General features: G+C 42.4%; 1 protein-coding gene across 1 annotated transcript in view; it reads left to right on the top strand.

Annotated features, from left to right (window-relative positions):
• Positions 1-445: 445 nt before the first annotated feature.
• The window catches only part of MEI4 (meiotic double-stranded break formation protein 4), a 160,200-nt gene continuing 145,491 nt past the window's right edge, over positions 446-15,154 (top strand). Inside the window, exon 1 of the mRNA XM_056110066.1 lies at positions 446-686. Coding sequence (XP_055966041.1) covers positions 455-686 — 232 coding nt within the window. The 5' untranslated portion in view covers positions 446-454. The remainder of the gene's footprint in view (positions 687-15,154) is intronic.

Here is a 15,154-nt window from a genome sequence, read left to right as displayed (position 1 = left end):
ATAAAATAACCAACAAATGCAGCTGTTGGTCCCTTTTTTCCTTTTAAGTACATTCATATTATCAGTCTGTGCTGCAGTGTTGGTTTGGAAAAATATGCTCATGGTGGTGTTAGGAGATTCAGATTAGGCGCACAGCATATGTGATGTGACTGGTTTGAAGACTATAATCTGTATAATTTGGAGAGACCTGGACAGAGGCCAGAGAGACCTGGGAGGAAGAAGAGCGGCACAGCGTTCTGAGTCTTAAAACTCTTAAGGTGCATTTTTATGCATATTTGCAGTACTGATTTTAGTTCCTGAGAAATTTTTAAAAATCTGTTACTGGTGTAAAGTTATAAAGTTATTAATTAGTGTTCCTGTGAAAGATCAATTTTGAACAAATAAAGTACTCTGCATAAACTATAGAGTCTCTGCAATACTTTTTTTTTTTTTAATGACAGGGACAAAAGCCAGAATGGATGATCAAGCATGGTATTTGAGAACCTCAAAGCTGGCTCTGGCCTTGGCAATTATCCACTCGAAACCAGCAAACAAAAGCAGCAGAGAATACACAGAGGACCTTGCAAGGATGGGGTCTGGATTAGAATCGATGTGGAGATCAAAAGTTGAAGCCCTGGAAGCCGAAGTTCTGCAATTGCGTCAAAAACTTCTTCTGAATAGGATTTATTCAGAATCAGTCAAGGGAGGTAAGTGTATGAAATTACCTTTTGGCATTTTATTTGTGCTTCAGAATTATTTAGAAATTTATTGCAAAGTGCCAGTTGTTCGGTTTTATAAAAATTAGACTCGTTTTCACCCCTGTGAATATGTTTACTGCTTCTAGTCATTCATTAAATGTTTATTGACGGTTTATAACAAATGGGACCACATTAGACATAAATTCAAAATTGGAAAAATGAAAATAGAGTAGATGTTAAGGCAGCAATGTGATAAGCATACCGGCTAAAATAAACATCTCATTGTACATATCAATAATATTAGTTTACCGTGTGTTTTATGTTGATTTTATAACTCATATATGGGAACGTTAGCTCTAGACAAGGCAGGTGGTAGATGTGTTGAAAACTCACAAGGCACCCAAGGAGGTGTTACCTTTGCCATTCGCTACTTAGAGCCCAGCAGAAGAAATGGACCTCTTCACCCAGTTGTGATAAAGGGCACGGAAGAGATACTGGCTCAGAGGAGAAACCATTCTACCAGGCTTCTGGAGGCAGAGACCTCGCCTTCAGGCACCTCTCAGTTACTCAAAGAGATGATCACAGTGCATGCAGCAGGAGACAAATTCATGAGCAAAAGGTTCACCAGTGGAAACTGCCAGCATTACATTTCAAGCACTAGCTCTAGACAAGGCATGTGGCAGATGTGTTGATAACCACAAAGGTGAGGTCATAATATCAGGTGGTGGAGAAAGGGAGAAAGGAGAATTGGGATTAGGTTCATGTGGATTTTAAGTCTCTGTTCCCTGTCATTAATCTGACAGCACAATTTATGGTGTACACAAAAACATTAGGAAAGATAAAGGCCCTCCCGTTGATCATCGATTTGCTCGAGCGGGCCCAGTAACGTCTCCAGTGGAGACTTTGTTGTTACTGTGTCTGGCATATCGAATACATCACAGGGAGCTTGCCAGGCTTTGCCCTGCGGGCGAGATACTCTCGGGAGCTTGCCGGGCTCTCCGAGAGGGGTGGAGGAATCGAACTCGGGTCGGCCATGTTGGCTGCGTGCAAGGCAAACGCCCTACCGCTGTGCTATCGCTCCAGCCCAGGAAAGATAAAGGGAGGGATATTAATGCTGAAGACAACAGACCAAAACACAGGACTCCTTTGCACAAAGTGGACATGCGGTCGCTTGTTCATTGGGAGTCGTGCTGTGCCTGAGAAACATAATCTTAATTTTTAAAGAAGATGTTACTCATATTATTCTGTTGTCAGAATCTTCTCTGGCTCTTCGTTATGACTGCGGCTCATGATGCCAGGAATTTTTTTCACTTCTTCCTCATTGCAGAAATGCTTTCCCATTGTAAGACCTCCCTCCTCCTGGATTTGCTTCCAGGTTTAGAGAGCTCTTTCCTCAAGCCTTTGTTCTCATTCTCTTTGTAGCTGAGAGATTTCTGCCCTAGAGGTCAAATTCTAAATGGCACCTCCTCAGGGACTAGAACAAAGATATATATATATATATATAAAGGTAAAGGTAAAGGCCCTCCCGTTGATCGTCGATTTGCTCGAGCGGGCCCAGTAACGTCTCCATTGGAGACTTTGTTCTTACTGTGTTTGGCATATCGAATACTCTCGGTAGCTTGCCGGGCTCTCCGAGAGGGGTGGAGGAATCGAACTCAGGTCGGCCGTGTTGGCCGCTTGTAAGGCGAACGCCCTACCGCTGTGCTATTGCTCCAGCTCAATATATATATATATATATTAATTAATTAATTAATTAATCACTTAATCCCCGTTATTCATCGATTTATTCGAGCGGGTGCCAGTAACGTCTTCATTCATCCCGGTTGCGTGCTAGCGTAGCCCAATGGTATCTGTTTGTTCTAGGAACATGCAGAGCCTCAAACCGATCATTTAGGGTCTTGACAAAGAAGTCTGACCATCTTATAGGTGGGCGTCCACGTGATCTTTTGATGTCCCGTGGAATCCAATCAGTAATGGCTCTAGTCCAGCGGTTGTCTGTAAACCTCATTACGTGTCCAGCCCATCTGATTTTTGATGTCTTGGCAAATGAGACAGCGTCCCTGATTCTTGAGCGTTGACGAAGATCAGAACTCCGGATTCTATCTCTCATTTGAGTGAATCGAGATATTCCAAGCATAGTTCTTTCGATTCCTCTTTGAGAGACCCGAATAGCGTTCTCATCCTGTTTTCGTAGGGTCCAGGTCTCTGAGGCATATGTTAATGCAGGAAGAATAGTGGAATCAAAGAGATGTGCTCGTAGCTGGAGGTTCTTTGTCCTTTTAGTTATTTCTTCAATGCTCTTGAAGGCATTCCAAGCCGCTCTCTTCCTCCTGCGCAACTCAGGTGCCAGGTCATTCATCATGTTGATTTCTCGACCTAGGTATATATAACTGTTGCATTCGGAGATGGTGGTTCCGTTGAGAGCGAATGGAGCGTCAGGAACAAGGCTGTTTCTCATAAACATTGTCTTCGTAAGATTCAGCTGTAGTCCTACCTTTCCACACTCACGGTCAAAGTCGGCCAGCATTTGTGCCGCTTGGCTGATGTTTGGTGTTATTAGAACGATGTCATCAGCAAAGCGGAGGTGGTGTAGTTGTCGACCATCTATCTTCACTCCCATGTTTTCCCATTCTAGTCGTCGCATGATGTTCTCGAGGGTGGCACTGAAGAGTTTTGGTGAAATGGTATCACCCTGCCGAACCCATCTCTTGATATGGATGATTACTTCTTTGTAGAATGGTGAGATCTTGGTAGTGAATCCGTAATAGAGCTCGCTCCAGCCCAATATATATATATCCAGCAATATATATATATATATATATATATATATATATATTGCTCCTCCAGTTGGGTTATCCTTTCCTCAACTACCCCCTTGTCAATTCTTAATAAATTTGTTTACTTGGTTGCGGTATTATTGCTTGTCAACCAAGAAATAACCAGGCTGATGTTTGATCAGAAGCTACATTATAGAGGAGAGGAATCAGGATCTAAGTGTTTTGCCAAGGGCCACTTCCATCAGGGGCAGGGCACAGGGAACCTTTAAAACATCAGGTAGGAAGGTGGTTGGAGGTTAGGTCTTTTGTGGTGAAACTTTTGAATTGGTCCTTCAGTCCAGGTGTCTTTCTCTGATTAGTGACCGAAGGAAGGCTGCAAAGTGGAGGTCTGCTGTGACAATACACAGGTGAATATCTAGATAGGCTGTTTCTTGTCACCTAGAACTCTCAAAATCAGGCAGAAAGGGGCAAATAAAGTCTATTAAACACAAAGCATATTTGATATTCTCCAACTAGTCGAAGTTTGCTCAGTAAAGAGTCTTTGTTTACCACCTTATATTCATAACTTTCCCAGTGGCCGGACTTTCTGAGGGCGCTCAGAAGTGCTCTCATCAAAGAGAGTGGAACATCTCAGGCTTTGCTGTAGCCATGATTGGAGATAAGGAGACCAGTTATAAAGGTATCTACCAAAGCCTATATGAAATGAAATGGACTCATGAATATGAAAACTAAAAGGTTAGACATGAACGGTTTCACAGCAGACATTCCAGGCATTTGTGTATGATTTCTGAGCATGGTTGAAGGAGATAGATTCAATGAGAATTATTGAGGTTTCCAGGCCTAGTTTATTGAATCGATTCTGGTGCTTTGAATCTGGATAGTGAACTTAGAACCAAGCTTATAGGATAAAAAGTTTAGTCAATGTTTGTCTGAGGAGAGGCTAATCCTTAAACATATAGGAATAACCTAAAAGGAAGGTGAAGTATGATTTTAAAACTCTTAAGTGGATCACCAGGAAAATAAAGACCTAGCTTTAGGATTTACTGATATTTATTTAAATGTTAGTTGAAGCTAGTTAGTCCAAGTATAGGTGGGACTAAAGGAGAATGGAGCTTTTGAGGGAGGATTGTGATGGGGTGGCAGTGTAGATTCTAACATTCCAAGGGTAGAAGGAGGAAAAGGGGACCATAAATGAGTGTTCAGGAAGGGTACAGACAGTGCTGTGGGAAGTAGGGTGCTCACTGACTTTAATTGGGGGGAATTGTCAAGAAAATGCACAAACCAATAAGGCTGATATTACTTAAAATATCATTATCAGTGTGAGCAAGAAAGCGTTAGATGATTTATAAGCCCATTTTAGTCTCTTGAGTCTTCCAAGTAATGGCCTCTTTAGTATACCCAAACATGACAAACATCATAAATTATTTCTGTGCAGAAAGCTGATATAATAGTCCTCATGTAAAACTTTCCAGTAATCATAAATTGTGACCATGGTGAAGATCCATGATACTAAAATTGTTTATCAGCAAGAGTCTTGTTTATAGCTTTTTCAGGATGCTCAGTTTTGTTTGGACTGTGACTGTGCCCACCAGTGAGAGTTTAGGTGATAAGTTGTTCTTACACTGCAAACTTTCACTTACTGTGCCTTTGAGAAAATCTTCAAATATCTTGTAATTAAAATCAGTTTTACTCACAGCAGGAGTGCAGGTAAAGGCATTGCAGAGCAGATGTTGGAAAGTAATCTATCTCTCCATCTGTTAGCTTAAACTTGAAAAATGAGGAGTAAATAGGCAGATTCAGATAAATAGCAGAACTATTAAAGGAGAAAGAGTAGAAGCTCAGAAAGGGAGTTATTAGATTGATGGGAAGATAAAAGAAATGCAACTGTTAGTTACAAATGTATGCTTAGGAAAACTGATATAATGTGCCTGCTCTAAGAAAATGCCATACCCGAACAATTAAAACTCTATTTTAGATACATTAATGCCACTAAACATTCCTTTTTGTAAGTTTTAGGATTACTGCGCCTGTGCAACTGTTCGCTAGAAGTTAGAGACAGCGGGGCCTCAATAAATGTTAAATTAAATGATTATTGACAGAGAGAGACAGGGGAACTTAATTTATAGCATCAACTATCCATTGAAGCACTGAGTGATTCAGAATTAAAGCAGAGTTAACATGGACGGTAAACAAATAAGAAAGAATGATATGGTTTCTGTGGCATTTTAGGAACTCAGCTGTTTCTTTATTCTGATTGACTTTTCTAGAGTTTTCTAAAGAGAAATATGCTTCCTTTTTGTCACTTGCAAAGGACCAGACTTTCAAAGAGGGTATTATAGGTACTTAGAATTGTTCCACCTTTTAATTCTAATTAAAATGGGGGAGGAAAAAAGAAGGCAAGGATGGAGGAAGGGAGAAAGCATCAGAAATCATAGGTAACTAGTGTCATATTTCTCAGAATCTTTTGGGCCATGTGTGGCAGACATGATCCAAAATTGTCTGCTCAGGAATCAGCTCCTTTTTTTTCTTACAACAACACTCTATTTTTGTTTTTGTTGAAATGCGTTTATATATAAAGTGGGCTAATCCATCAAAAGTTTAGATTTTCTTGAAACCGAAGCACAAAAATTTGTAAGTCTACAACTGTACCTCATGGTGTTTCACTAATAAAAATTTTTAAAAAAAATTTTAGATTTTCTTCGATAGCATCCTGAGATTTGGCAGAACGCAATCAAAATTTAAAAAAAAAAAATCTGAGTCACTTTTTGTTTGTTTGGGGGCCACACCCACCAGCAGTGCTCAGGACTTACTCCTGGCTTTACTTTTGCTCAGGGATTACTTCTGGTGGGCTTGGGGACCTTATGGGGTGCTGGGGATTGAATCTGGGTAGGCTATGTGCAAGACAAGTAACCTACCTTCTGTACTTTTGCTCTGACTCCAGTCTCTTGAGTTTTCATTAAATATATACCTTTTCGTATACAGAGATGGGACCCAATCAAGAGTAATTAAATTTGTTCGGCTAACTTCAGCCGCCTTGTTTGTTATGTGGGACTCTCCCTAATATAACATATCTGTGCCTGGAATGATGGTAGCCATTTTGTAACTGTGAGGCATACTGGAAAACCAGTGCCAATATGTTCAGGTCTGTGAAGTGGGAGGACCAAAAAGAGTTTGGGTCTTTCTTGGAACTGCTGAGAAGGCAAAGTGACAATAGAATTACCTTATTATGAATTGGTTTTCTTTTTTTTTTTTTTTGCTTTATTTTGTTTTGGAGGGGCACACCCAGTGATTCTCAGGGCTCCTTCCTGGCTTTGTGCTCAGGGATCACTCCTGGTGGTACTGGGCATTAGCTGGTCTTGGTCGCATGCAAGGCAGGCACCTCTGTCCCTGTGCTATCCCTCAGCCTCCACCAGCTCCTTTATTTTAAAAATTGAAGAGGATAAACAGTGGCTTGCATCACAACTATCTATTTATTTCTCTAGATCTGAGTACACTGTAAGTTCTGGAGTGGCCGAATTAGAATACCTCTTTTTCTTCGAAGAATTCCCTTGACATCAGGGGAGAAATGAGAAAGAACGCCATTCTAGTCTGGTACAACTGTCTGCTCAAGATGCCTCAGCATGTTAACAAGGGTTCTGTCTAGGTATTGAGTGGATTTGAACAGAGAAGCAGAACACAGAGACTTGTGAAGGGGTGCTAGTTGGTGTTGGGGATGGTGATCAGAGATTGAAGGGACATAGTAACCTGAGTAGGGCCCTATTAGTAGGGTAAAATGTGCCAAATTGTGTGTGTGTGTGTGTGTGAGAGAGAGAGAGAGAGAGAGAGAGAGAGAGAGAGAGAGAGAGAGACAGAGACAGAGACAGAGACAGAGAGACAGAGAGAGAGACAGAGAGAGAGACAGAGAGCCAGTGCAAGGGAGGGGAGAGGAGGGAGGAGAGGAGAGGAGAAGGGAGAAAAGAAGAGAAGAGGGATAAAGGGAGGGAAGAGGGAGGGGAGGTGGGAGGCGGAAGGACAGAGGGAGGCTGGGATCTGGAGAGTTGCTTCTATACAAAATTAAGCATGCACTGGAGGGAAGCAGATGAATGAAGTGTCAGGTACTTGCTCCCCCCTCCTACAGTTTTGCATACTCCATGTCTTTCTGAAGGATCCACACAGTTGGAGGAGAAGCTGGCTGAAATGAAGGAAAAAATTAAACCAGCTTATGCTCTCGATGTCTGTCTCCACTTAGTAAATGTTAACTGATCACAGAGCTCACGTGTGAAGTGCTTGGGCTGGGTGGGGTGGTGGGCAGAACAGCACTATTAGCAGCACTGGGAGCCAGGAAGAACGTGACTCTTTTGTTTGGGGTTCTAGATATTAACTCTCCTGGCTTTCTCAGGCGGGTCCAGGTGGCTCCTGATAGACCCCCAGGATATGCCAAAGGGTAAAAATCACATAGATTCGGGAACAAGAGTAGGGGGCGCCGGCAGGTCGGATAGGGACCAAAGTTAGAAGTTTGATTCCATAGAAAGGAATCAAAGTTTAGAAGGGAGTCTTGAATTCCCAATGACTCCGGCGTTACCCCTATACATTTTTTCTTTTTGTGTCACACCTGGCAATGCTCAGGGGTTACTCCTTGCTCTGCAGGGCTCAGGGGACCATATGGAATGCTGGGAATCGAACCCGGGTCGGCCACATGCAAGGCAAACGCCTTACCCACTGTGCTATTGCTCCAGCCCCGACCCCTCTGAATTTTTAAGTAAATACCTGAACAAGCAATAAAGAAAATATGCGTGTTGCTTGGTAGGAATATGGTGGAGATACACTAACTCACGTTTCAGGAGCGTCCTACTCTTGTAGCTGACAGTACTGAAGTTTGTCTACCTGATGTCTCTTTTTTTTGCTGCTTAATCACTAGAGATCAGATGCTTATTTCAGTGCTTCTCCCAGCTCTACTACTCATCTGGTGAAAATTGGATTCAGAAGAAGAACTTTCGGTGGGTGGGTGGGTGGGTGGGTGTTGAAGGGGCATCAGGGCTGTTACGGGCAGCCTGTGAGAGCCCTGCCACAGTCTGGAGCCACTACTTAACCAGTTCTTAACCACTATGTGTTCCTGTCTGGGCCCTCTGAGCTTCTGTCTCGGGCTTGTGTCTTCCTTTGTCACACCCTGGCCCAGACCACACACATAGGGCACGTCATGAGTAACTGACTTATTGACACAGTGTGGATCTTAGCGTATATTGCATGTTGGCTGCTTTTCAGATGCTCATAGAGCATGGAAAGTCAGTGTGGGACCATTTCCTCTTTAAATTTTTACTTACACTAATAATATAGTCAAGTTGAATGACATAAATTTAAGATTTCACTTGACTTTCAGCCTACGTGCATATTGCACACAACATATATCCAATCTGATTCTAATAAAAGGCTCACAAAATACTAAAAAAACACCCAAACTTATAATTATACAATAGATATGCTTGTTGGTACTCATCATATAGAAATTTAGCTAATGTTTTGATCTCAGAGACCATCAACATGCAAAAAAAAATAGTAAGGTTGAGGTGATAAACTTCTCAAGGCATTAACTGTCTTTATTTAGGACAAGGCGATCATTTAGAAATATAAGACGCCTCGGTTGTACAGTAGTCCCTGATGTTTTACCTGGATCTGGCTTTGGATTGGTGTGGGAGATAAAGAGTAGGAAGCACCAAACAGATCCTGTCATGGGGTCCGGGCCATCGTAGTAGGCTGAGGTGAGGGCAGCCAGGCCTTTCACAGCATGTAGAAGGAAGTCGCTGTATCACTCTATCACTGTCATCGCTCGATTTACTCGAGCGGGTGCCAGTAACATCTCTATTTCTCCCAGCCCTGAGATTTTTTTTCCCTTTATTTTATTTTATTTTTTTTAAAGTTGTAGATTTACAATTTTTTGTGCTTTGGTTTCAATCATACAATGATCAGATACCCATCCCTCCACCAGTGCCCATCTTCCACCACCATGGATAATATCCCTCCCACCCCCATCGCCCCATCCCCCCTGTCTCTGTGGCAGGGCAATCCCCTGTGTTCTCTCTCTCCTTTTGGGTGTTGTGGTCTGCAAAAGAGGCATTGAGTGGCAAACATGTTCAGTCCATAGTCTACTTTCGACTTGCATCTCCCCTCCTGGGAGGATCCTCCAAACATCCTTTATTTGGTGCTCCCTTCTCTATCTGAACTGCCCTTTCCTCTAGGATACCCGGCTGGCCTCTAAGTTATGGAGTAATCCTCCTGGTGCTGATCTCAGCTATTCTTGGGTATTAATCTCATACTTTGTTACTTTATATCCCCCAGATGAATGCAATCTTTCTATGTCTATCCCTCTCTTTCTGACTCATTTCACTTAGCATGATACTTTCAATATTGTACCACTTGTATGTAAATTTCATGACTTCATCTTTTCTAAGAGCTACATAGTACTCCATTGTGTAGATGTACCAAAGTTTCTTTAACCAGTCATCTGTTCTTGGGCATTCAGGTTTCTTCCAGTTTCTGGCTATTGTAAACAGTGCTGCAATGAACAAACAAGTGCAGATGTCACTTCGACTATACATTTTTGCCTCTCTGGGATATATTCCCAGGAGTGGTATTCCAGCCCTGAGATTTTAGCAGCCTCTTCTTCCTCATCTTTTCCCAAGATTGGAGGCTCTTTCAGGGTCAGGGGAATGAGACTAGTGTCATTACTGTATTCGGCACATAGAATATGCCACGGGGAGCTGGCCAGGCTCTGCCTTTGTGGGTGGGATACTCTTGGTAGCTTGTGAAGCTCTTCAAGAGGCATAAATGGGTAGGAAGTATCTTCTAATGTGTCGTGCGGCTGCGCGGTCCAGAAGGCTGCTTGGAACTTGGTGGTGGTTGGTAGTGGAGGTCGGCTGCCAGGGCTGGATCCCTTGGGGTGGCTAGGGCTCTCACTAGCCCCACAGCCTGGCGCGGAGTCCCAGAAGGATGCCAGTCTTCCCAAATCTCTTCCTCTAACCAGCTCTGAATGTCATTGTAGAATGCAATCACCTTTTAATTCTTTTGTGATAATTCCCAGGTGATGCTCGTGCTGTTGATATTAAAATCACCATTTTCTGGGGGCCGGAGTCATAGCACAGCGGGTATGGTGTTTGCCTTGCACGCGGCCGACCTGGGTTCAATCCTCAGCATCCCATATGGTCCCCCAAGCATCGCCAGGAGTAATTCCTGAGTGCAGAGCCAAGAATCAACCCCTGTGCATTGCCAGGTGTGACCCAAATAGCAAAATAAATAAATAAATAAGTAAATAAAAATAAAACCACCATTTTCAGATTAAGGAACTCTGGACTATTGGGGTAGTTTGCTTTGGAAGAAAAGATGAGAAACATAACATAGGTTTTCAGGGGAGAACCTGTGGTTGAGGAAGCATTCTGTTTGTCAATATAGGAACTACAATTGCACATTGGTTCTTTGGACGCAGGGGATAGCAGAGAGAGGAAAGTGGGAGGCAGGAAAGGAAAGGATGCTGATGTAATCTCGGGAACCAAAACCTAGAGGAAATCCGGAGGGTCAGTAGAGCAGCTAGTCTTGGACTTCAAGTAACAGCCGTTCTGTCCTTAGATACTTCTGAAGATGACTTTTCTTCTCACTTTTACTGAGTTCATTTCTAGGGATACTTTTTCAGTTCATCCTGCCACTCCATCCCAGCTCTTCCTAGTGTCACTTTTTTTTTTTTAACTTACCCCACTCCTGTTTCTTTTTTGAAACTACCTTTCAATGTTCTTTTTTGCATGTATTTTCTTGCTTTTCTTGCTATTGAAACTCTGAGATATACTCACTTCTTGTCTTGATGCAGATCTAACGAAAAGAAAAAGAAAAGAAAGGTGTGTTCGGTAGCTTGTCTTAAGTTTTAAACGGGTAGTGAATAGAGTGGGATTCCTGTGGAATTTTAGAACATTTATTAATTCTAGTACATTTATGTACTTTAAGGTGTTTTCTTAGACCAGTGGTTCTCAAAGTGTGGTACCCAGTTCAGCTGTCTTAGCATCATACTGGAATTTGTCAAAAGTGCAGTTTTTGGATTCTCTGCCTTACTGGACTTGATTGGAAACGTTGGGAAATGTTGCCTTAGCAATCAGTCACCTCCAGGTGATTCTAATGTAACCAGAAGTTTGAGAATTATGTTTTGAAAAAATCAGGTTTAGTATATATCAAAGAAATCTAGACTGGCCTCTTCAGAAAAGGGGCCAGTAGGAACCTGTTTATGCTCTGTCAGAACCATCTTCGGATAAATCAAGACCGGTGGATGCACCTCCCAAAGACTCCAGGTAAGGAGTAATACCCCCTCCCCTCTGGGGTTGGGAAGAAGGAGCAGGCAAGAATAATGACATTGATGTAGGCAGTCACAGAAGGGCCCCTATGACAGTGGAATTCCCAGAAAGTAGTAAATCCAGTAGGGCCAAGGCTGCAAACAGAGGAACTGTTGCCTCTAAGACTCACACCCAGAGCCAGGCTGGGCCCCCCTTCAAGAGAAACTCCAGCAGGAGCAAAAGGAAAGGAATTTCGAAGAAGACCATCTACCATTCAGCTGCCTTGACAACTGCCTTAGCCACAGACTTCTACCGGGGCACTTTTGCCATGTGGGGGGCAGGTTGGAAAAACCCTCTAAAAGCCACCTTGAACAATGGAAGGACGCGCCTATGCTGCCCGAATCCATGTGCTGCTTGTGCCTGTGTGGCCGAGCACATGTGTCACCTGCATTTCCCCTCTTGAGATGTGGACTTTCATGCTTCCATATCGAACGTTGAGATGCTTTCCCCACCGTTGGAGAAGCCCACATTCTCTCTTGAGAGTGTTTTACTCTCTCTCTCTCTCTCTCCCCCCCCCCCCCTTGGTTCTCTCTCCTTCCCTTTCTTAAACCTCCAAATAATTTTATTTATTTTTTTTACTTCACTGTTCTTCTACTCCTGAAATTCTTTTATGCAAGGCAACCTGGTAACCCTGCGTAAGGTCTAGAACTGACTTTTCCTTTCCTGCAAAGAGCAAACACTCCCCCCCGCCAACCTGGTGGGGTTGTTGGGGGCCTGGCCCATGCTTCACCAGGGCTCATCAAAGATTTTGTCAGTCCTTGTATTCCCAGCCAGTCCTGGGTGGCAGAGGCAGATAGGAAGAAAGTGATGATCTCTCTCTCTCTACCTCACATAAGCCACCTGTGGGGGCACTGACCTGAAGATGAGGGCCTTTGGAAGGCCACTTGGACCACATGCCTGACCCTGAAAAATTTCTTCCTTTTTCGAACTCCTGAAAGGTGTCTTAACCGTATTTTTCACCCCAGTTCAAAGAATTGAAATGTGTTTTATGGAGCACCCATCAGAGCTGAGGCAGGTAGTTGCAGTGAAAGCAAATTAACAAGTGAAAAGTAACATTAACTGGACCCTAACAAGTGAATTGTTCCTTATTGCTCAATGAAATACCTCCTTGCTTATCTATCTAGAGCTGATCTGTCTTTTGTTTTGTTTTGTTTTTGTTTTTGATTGTTGTTTTTAATCTTTTTTTTTTTGCTTAAGTTTTTATTTGCTCGAGCGGGCCCAGTAACGTCTCCATTGGAGACTTTGTTGTTACTGTGTCTGGCATATCGAATACTCTTGGTAGCTTGTGAAACACCATGAGGTACAGTTGTAGACTTACAAATTTTTGTGCTTGGGTTTCAGTTATACAATGATCGAATACCCATCCCTCCACCAGTGCCCATTCTCCACCACCACGGGTCCCAGTATCCCTCCCACCCGCCATCCCCCCATCCCACCCTACCTCTGTGGCAGGGCATTCCCTTTTGTTCTCTCCTTTTGAGTGCTGTGGTTTGCAAAAGAGACATTGAGTGGCAATCTTGTCTGGTTTATAGTCTACTCTCATCATGCATTTCCCTGTTTCTAGGAAAAACTGCTTTCTTTTTTAATCCTTCTTCTCTTGGTCTTTAGTCATTACTGTCTTTACTTCCCTATTTTTGCTTAAGAAGCACTCATTTATGCTGTCATAGATTTTGAATATTTGCCATGTTTTCTGATATAAAAAGATGCAGTTTTATAAGGCACATCTCCCCCCCCCCCCTTTTCTGTTTGCAGAGGAAAACATCCCTATTCTCACTTATATCTTAAGTAGAATCTTTTTTTTTCCCCCTTTGGTCACACTCAGTATTAACTCTTAGCACCATGTCCAGGGGTCACTTGTGGCAGTTCTCCAGGAACCCTTTGTGATGCAGGGATTTAACCTGCATCAATCACATGCAAAGTAAGCACCTGAAACTTTGTTCTCTCTCTCCATTCGCATTTCAAGTAATTTGAAGGACCTCTGCCAGGAGAAAGTTTTGTGTATGAACTGCAGCATATATTATACTGAAAACAGTTGAGAAAACTTTCAATTTGGATTGTACCGATCCTAAACAAATATATAAATACATCATCCAAAAAAAAAGGAACATCTTGTAGAAAATAAATGCCAGTATCTCGCAGGCATAAGCAAAACAGTTTACCCATGAAGTTTCATATCACATATGTGGATCTGTGAACGTGCATGTCTTATATCTGGGTTGTACTGAGAGCTAGAAATTGAAATAGCTAAGCTTGAAATAAAATATATTTTAGTGAATTCCTCAATGGAGTATGGAGACAGAAACAACACACACACACACACACACACACACACACACACACGCACACACACGCGTAATTTTCACAAAACTGAGCAGCACAGGGTAGGCTTTGCGTGTCCTGAACAGGAGGATTCCAGCACCCCCGATGATGGGGTGATAGCATCCTTACTGGGTGGGAAGTCTGTATACATGTGGAAGGGTCTTTACAGTTGACGCTCCTATTAGAGAAGTATCAGTCATGTGGCTTTTGAAATTTGAATGGCTTGTAAGCGTTCCTTAGAGTCGGATGGCAATGAACCGCACAGAAAAAGCCTCTGGGTTCTGTGTAGTGTGAAGGAGACCTTGAGGTCATGAGCTGCTCTCAGCCACTCAGCAAACCCAGTGTTTCACACCATCAATTACCTTTGAGTAAGGGCGTGATCATTTTTTCTTGCTTTCGCTGTCTCCTCGTTCTCTGGGAGTCAAAAAGAAATACTGCTAATATGTCTTTTAATACATTCCGAGTTGTCTGCTGATTTGTGTTTTGAAATAAATAAGAAAATGATTGCTTCCAGAGAAAGTTGGTTTAAATATTTTCCCAAACCCTGCTTTAAGAATCCCTATTTTAATTAATTGCACAAAGAATAAAGACTAGGTTGAATTTGCACCTCCCATGGTGCTTGATTCAGTGGGGTCTTACACACTGTGGGTTTTCAAAGATGTTTCTGGGATTGATGTTTAAATTACTGTCTAGGATTAGACCAGTTAATAGTTCTGGCAGAAATAATTTTCATGAGATAAAGTTGGATTTTTCATGTAAAATGTAATTTTACATACACAGTGTTAACATTTTATATCGTTTTGACAAATAACCACTTGGTGGAGAAGAAAGTCTTTAAATAATTTGATGCTTTTGCATTTTAATGTATTGGGGTTTTCTAAACACCTGTAGTAAGATAGAATATGCAAAGTTTAGGCATCTTTCTTTCCTTCCTTTGTTACTCTGGTAACAGGTACCTTCCCTACCTGGGCTTTCCTGTAATTTCTGTTGTAAAATGGCATTTTGGGGGATGGAATGACCTTGTTCTTACCTCGTC

Source organism: Sorex fumeus, unplaced genomic scaffold, assembly GCF_029834395.1.
Source record: "Sorex fumeus unplaced genomic scaffold, SorFum_2.1 ptg000008l, whole genome shotgun sequence".
Lineage (NCBI taxonomy): Eukaryota > Metazoa > Chordata > Mammalia > Eulipotyphla > Soricidae > Sorex > Sorex fumeus.
This window is presented reverse-complemented; position numbering and strand designations above follow the sequence as displayed.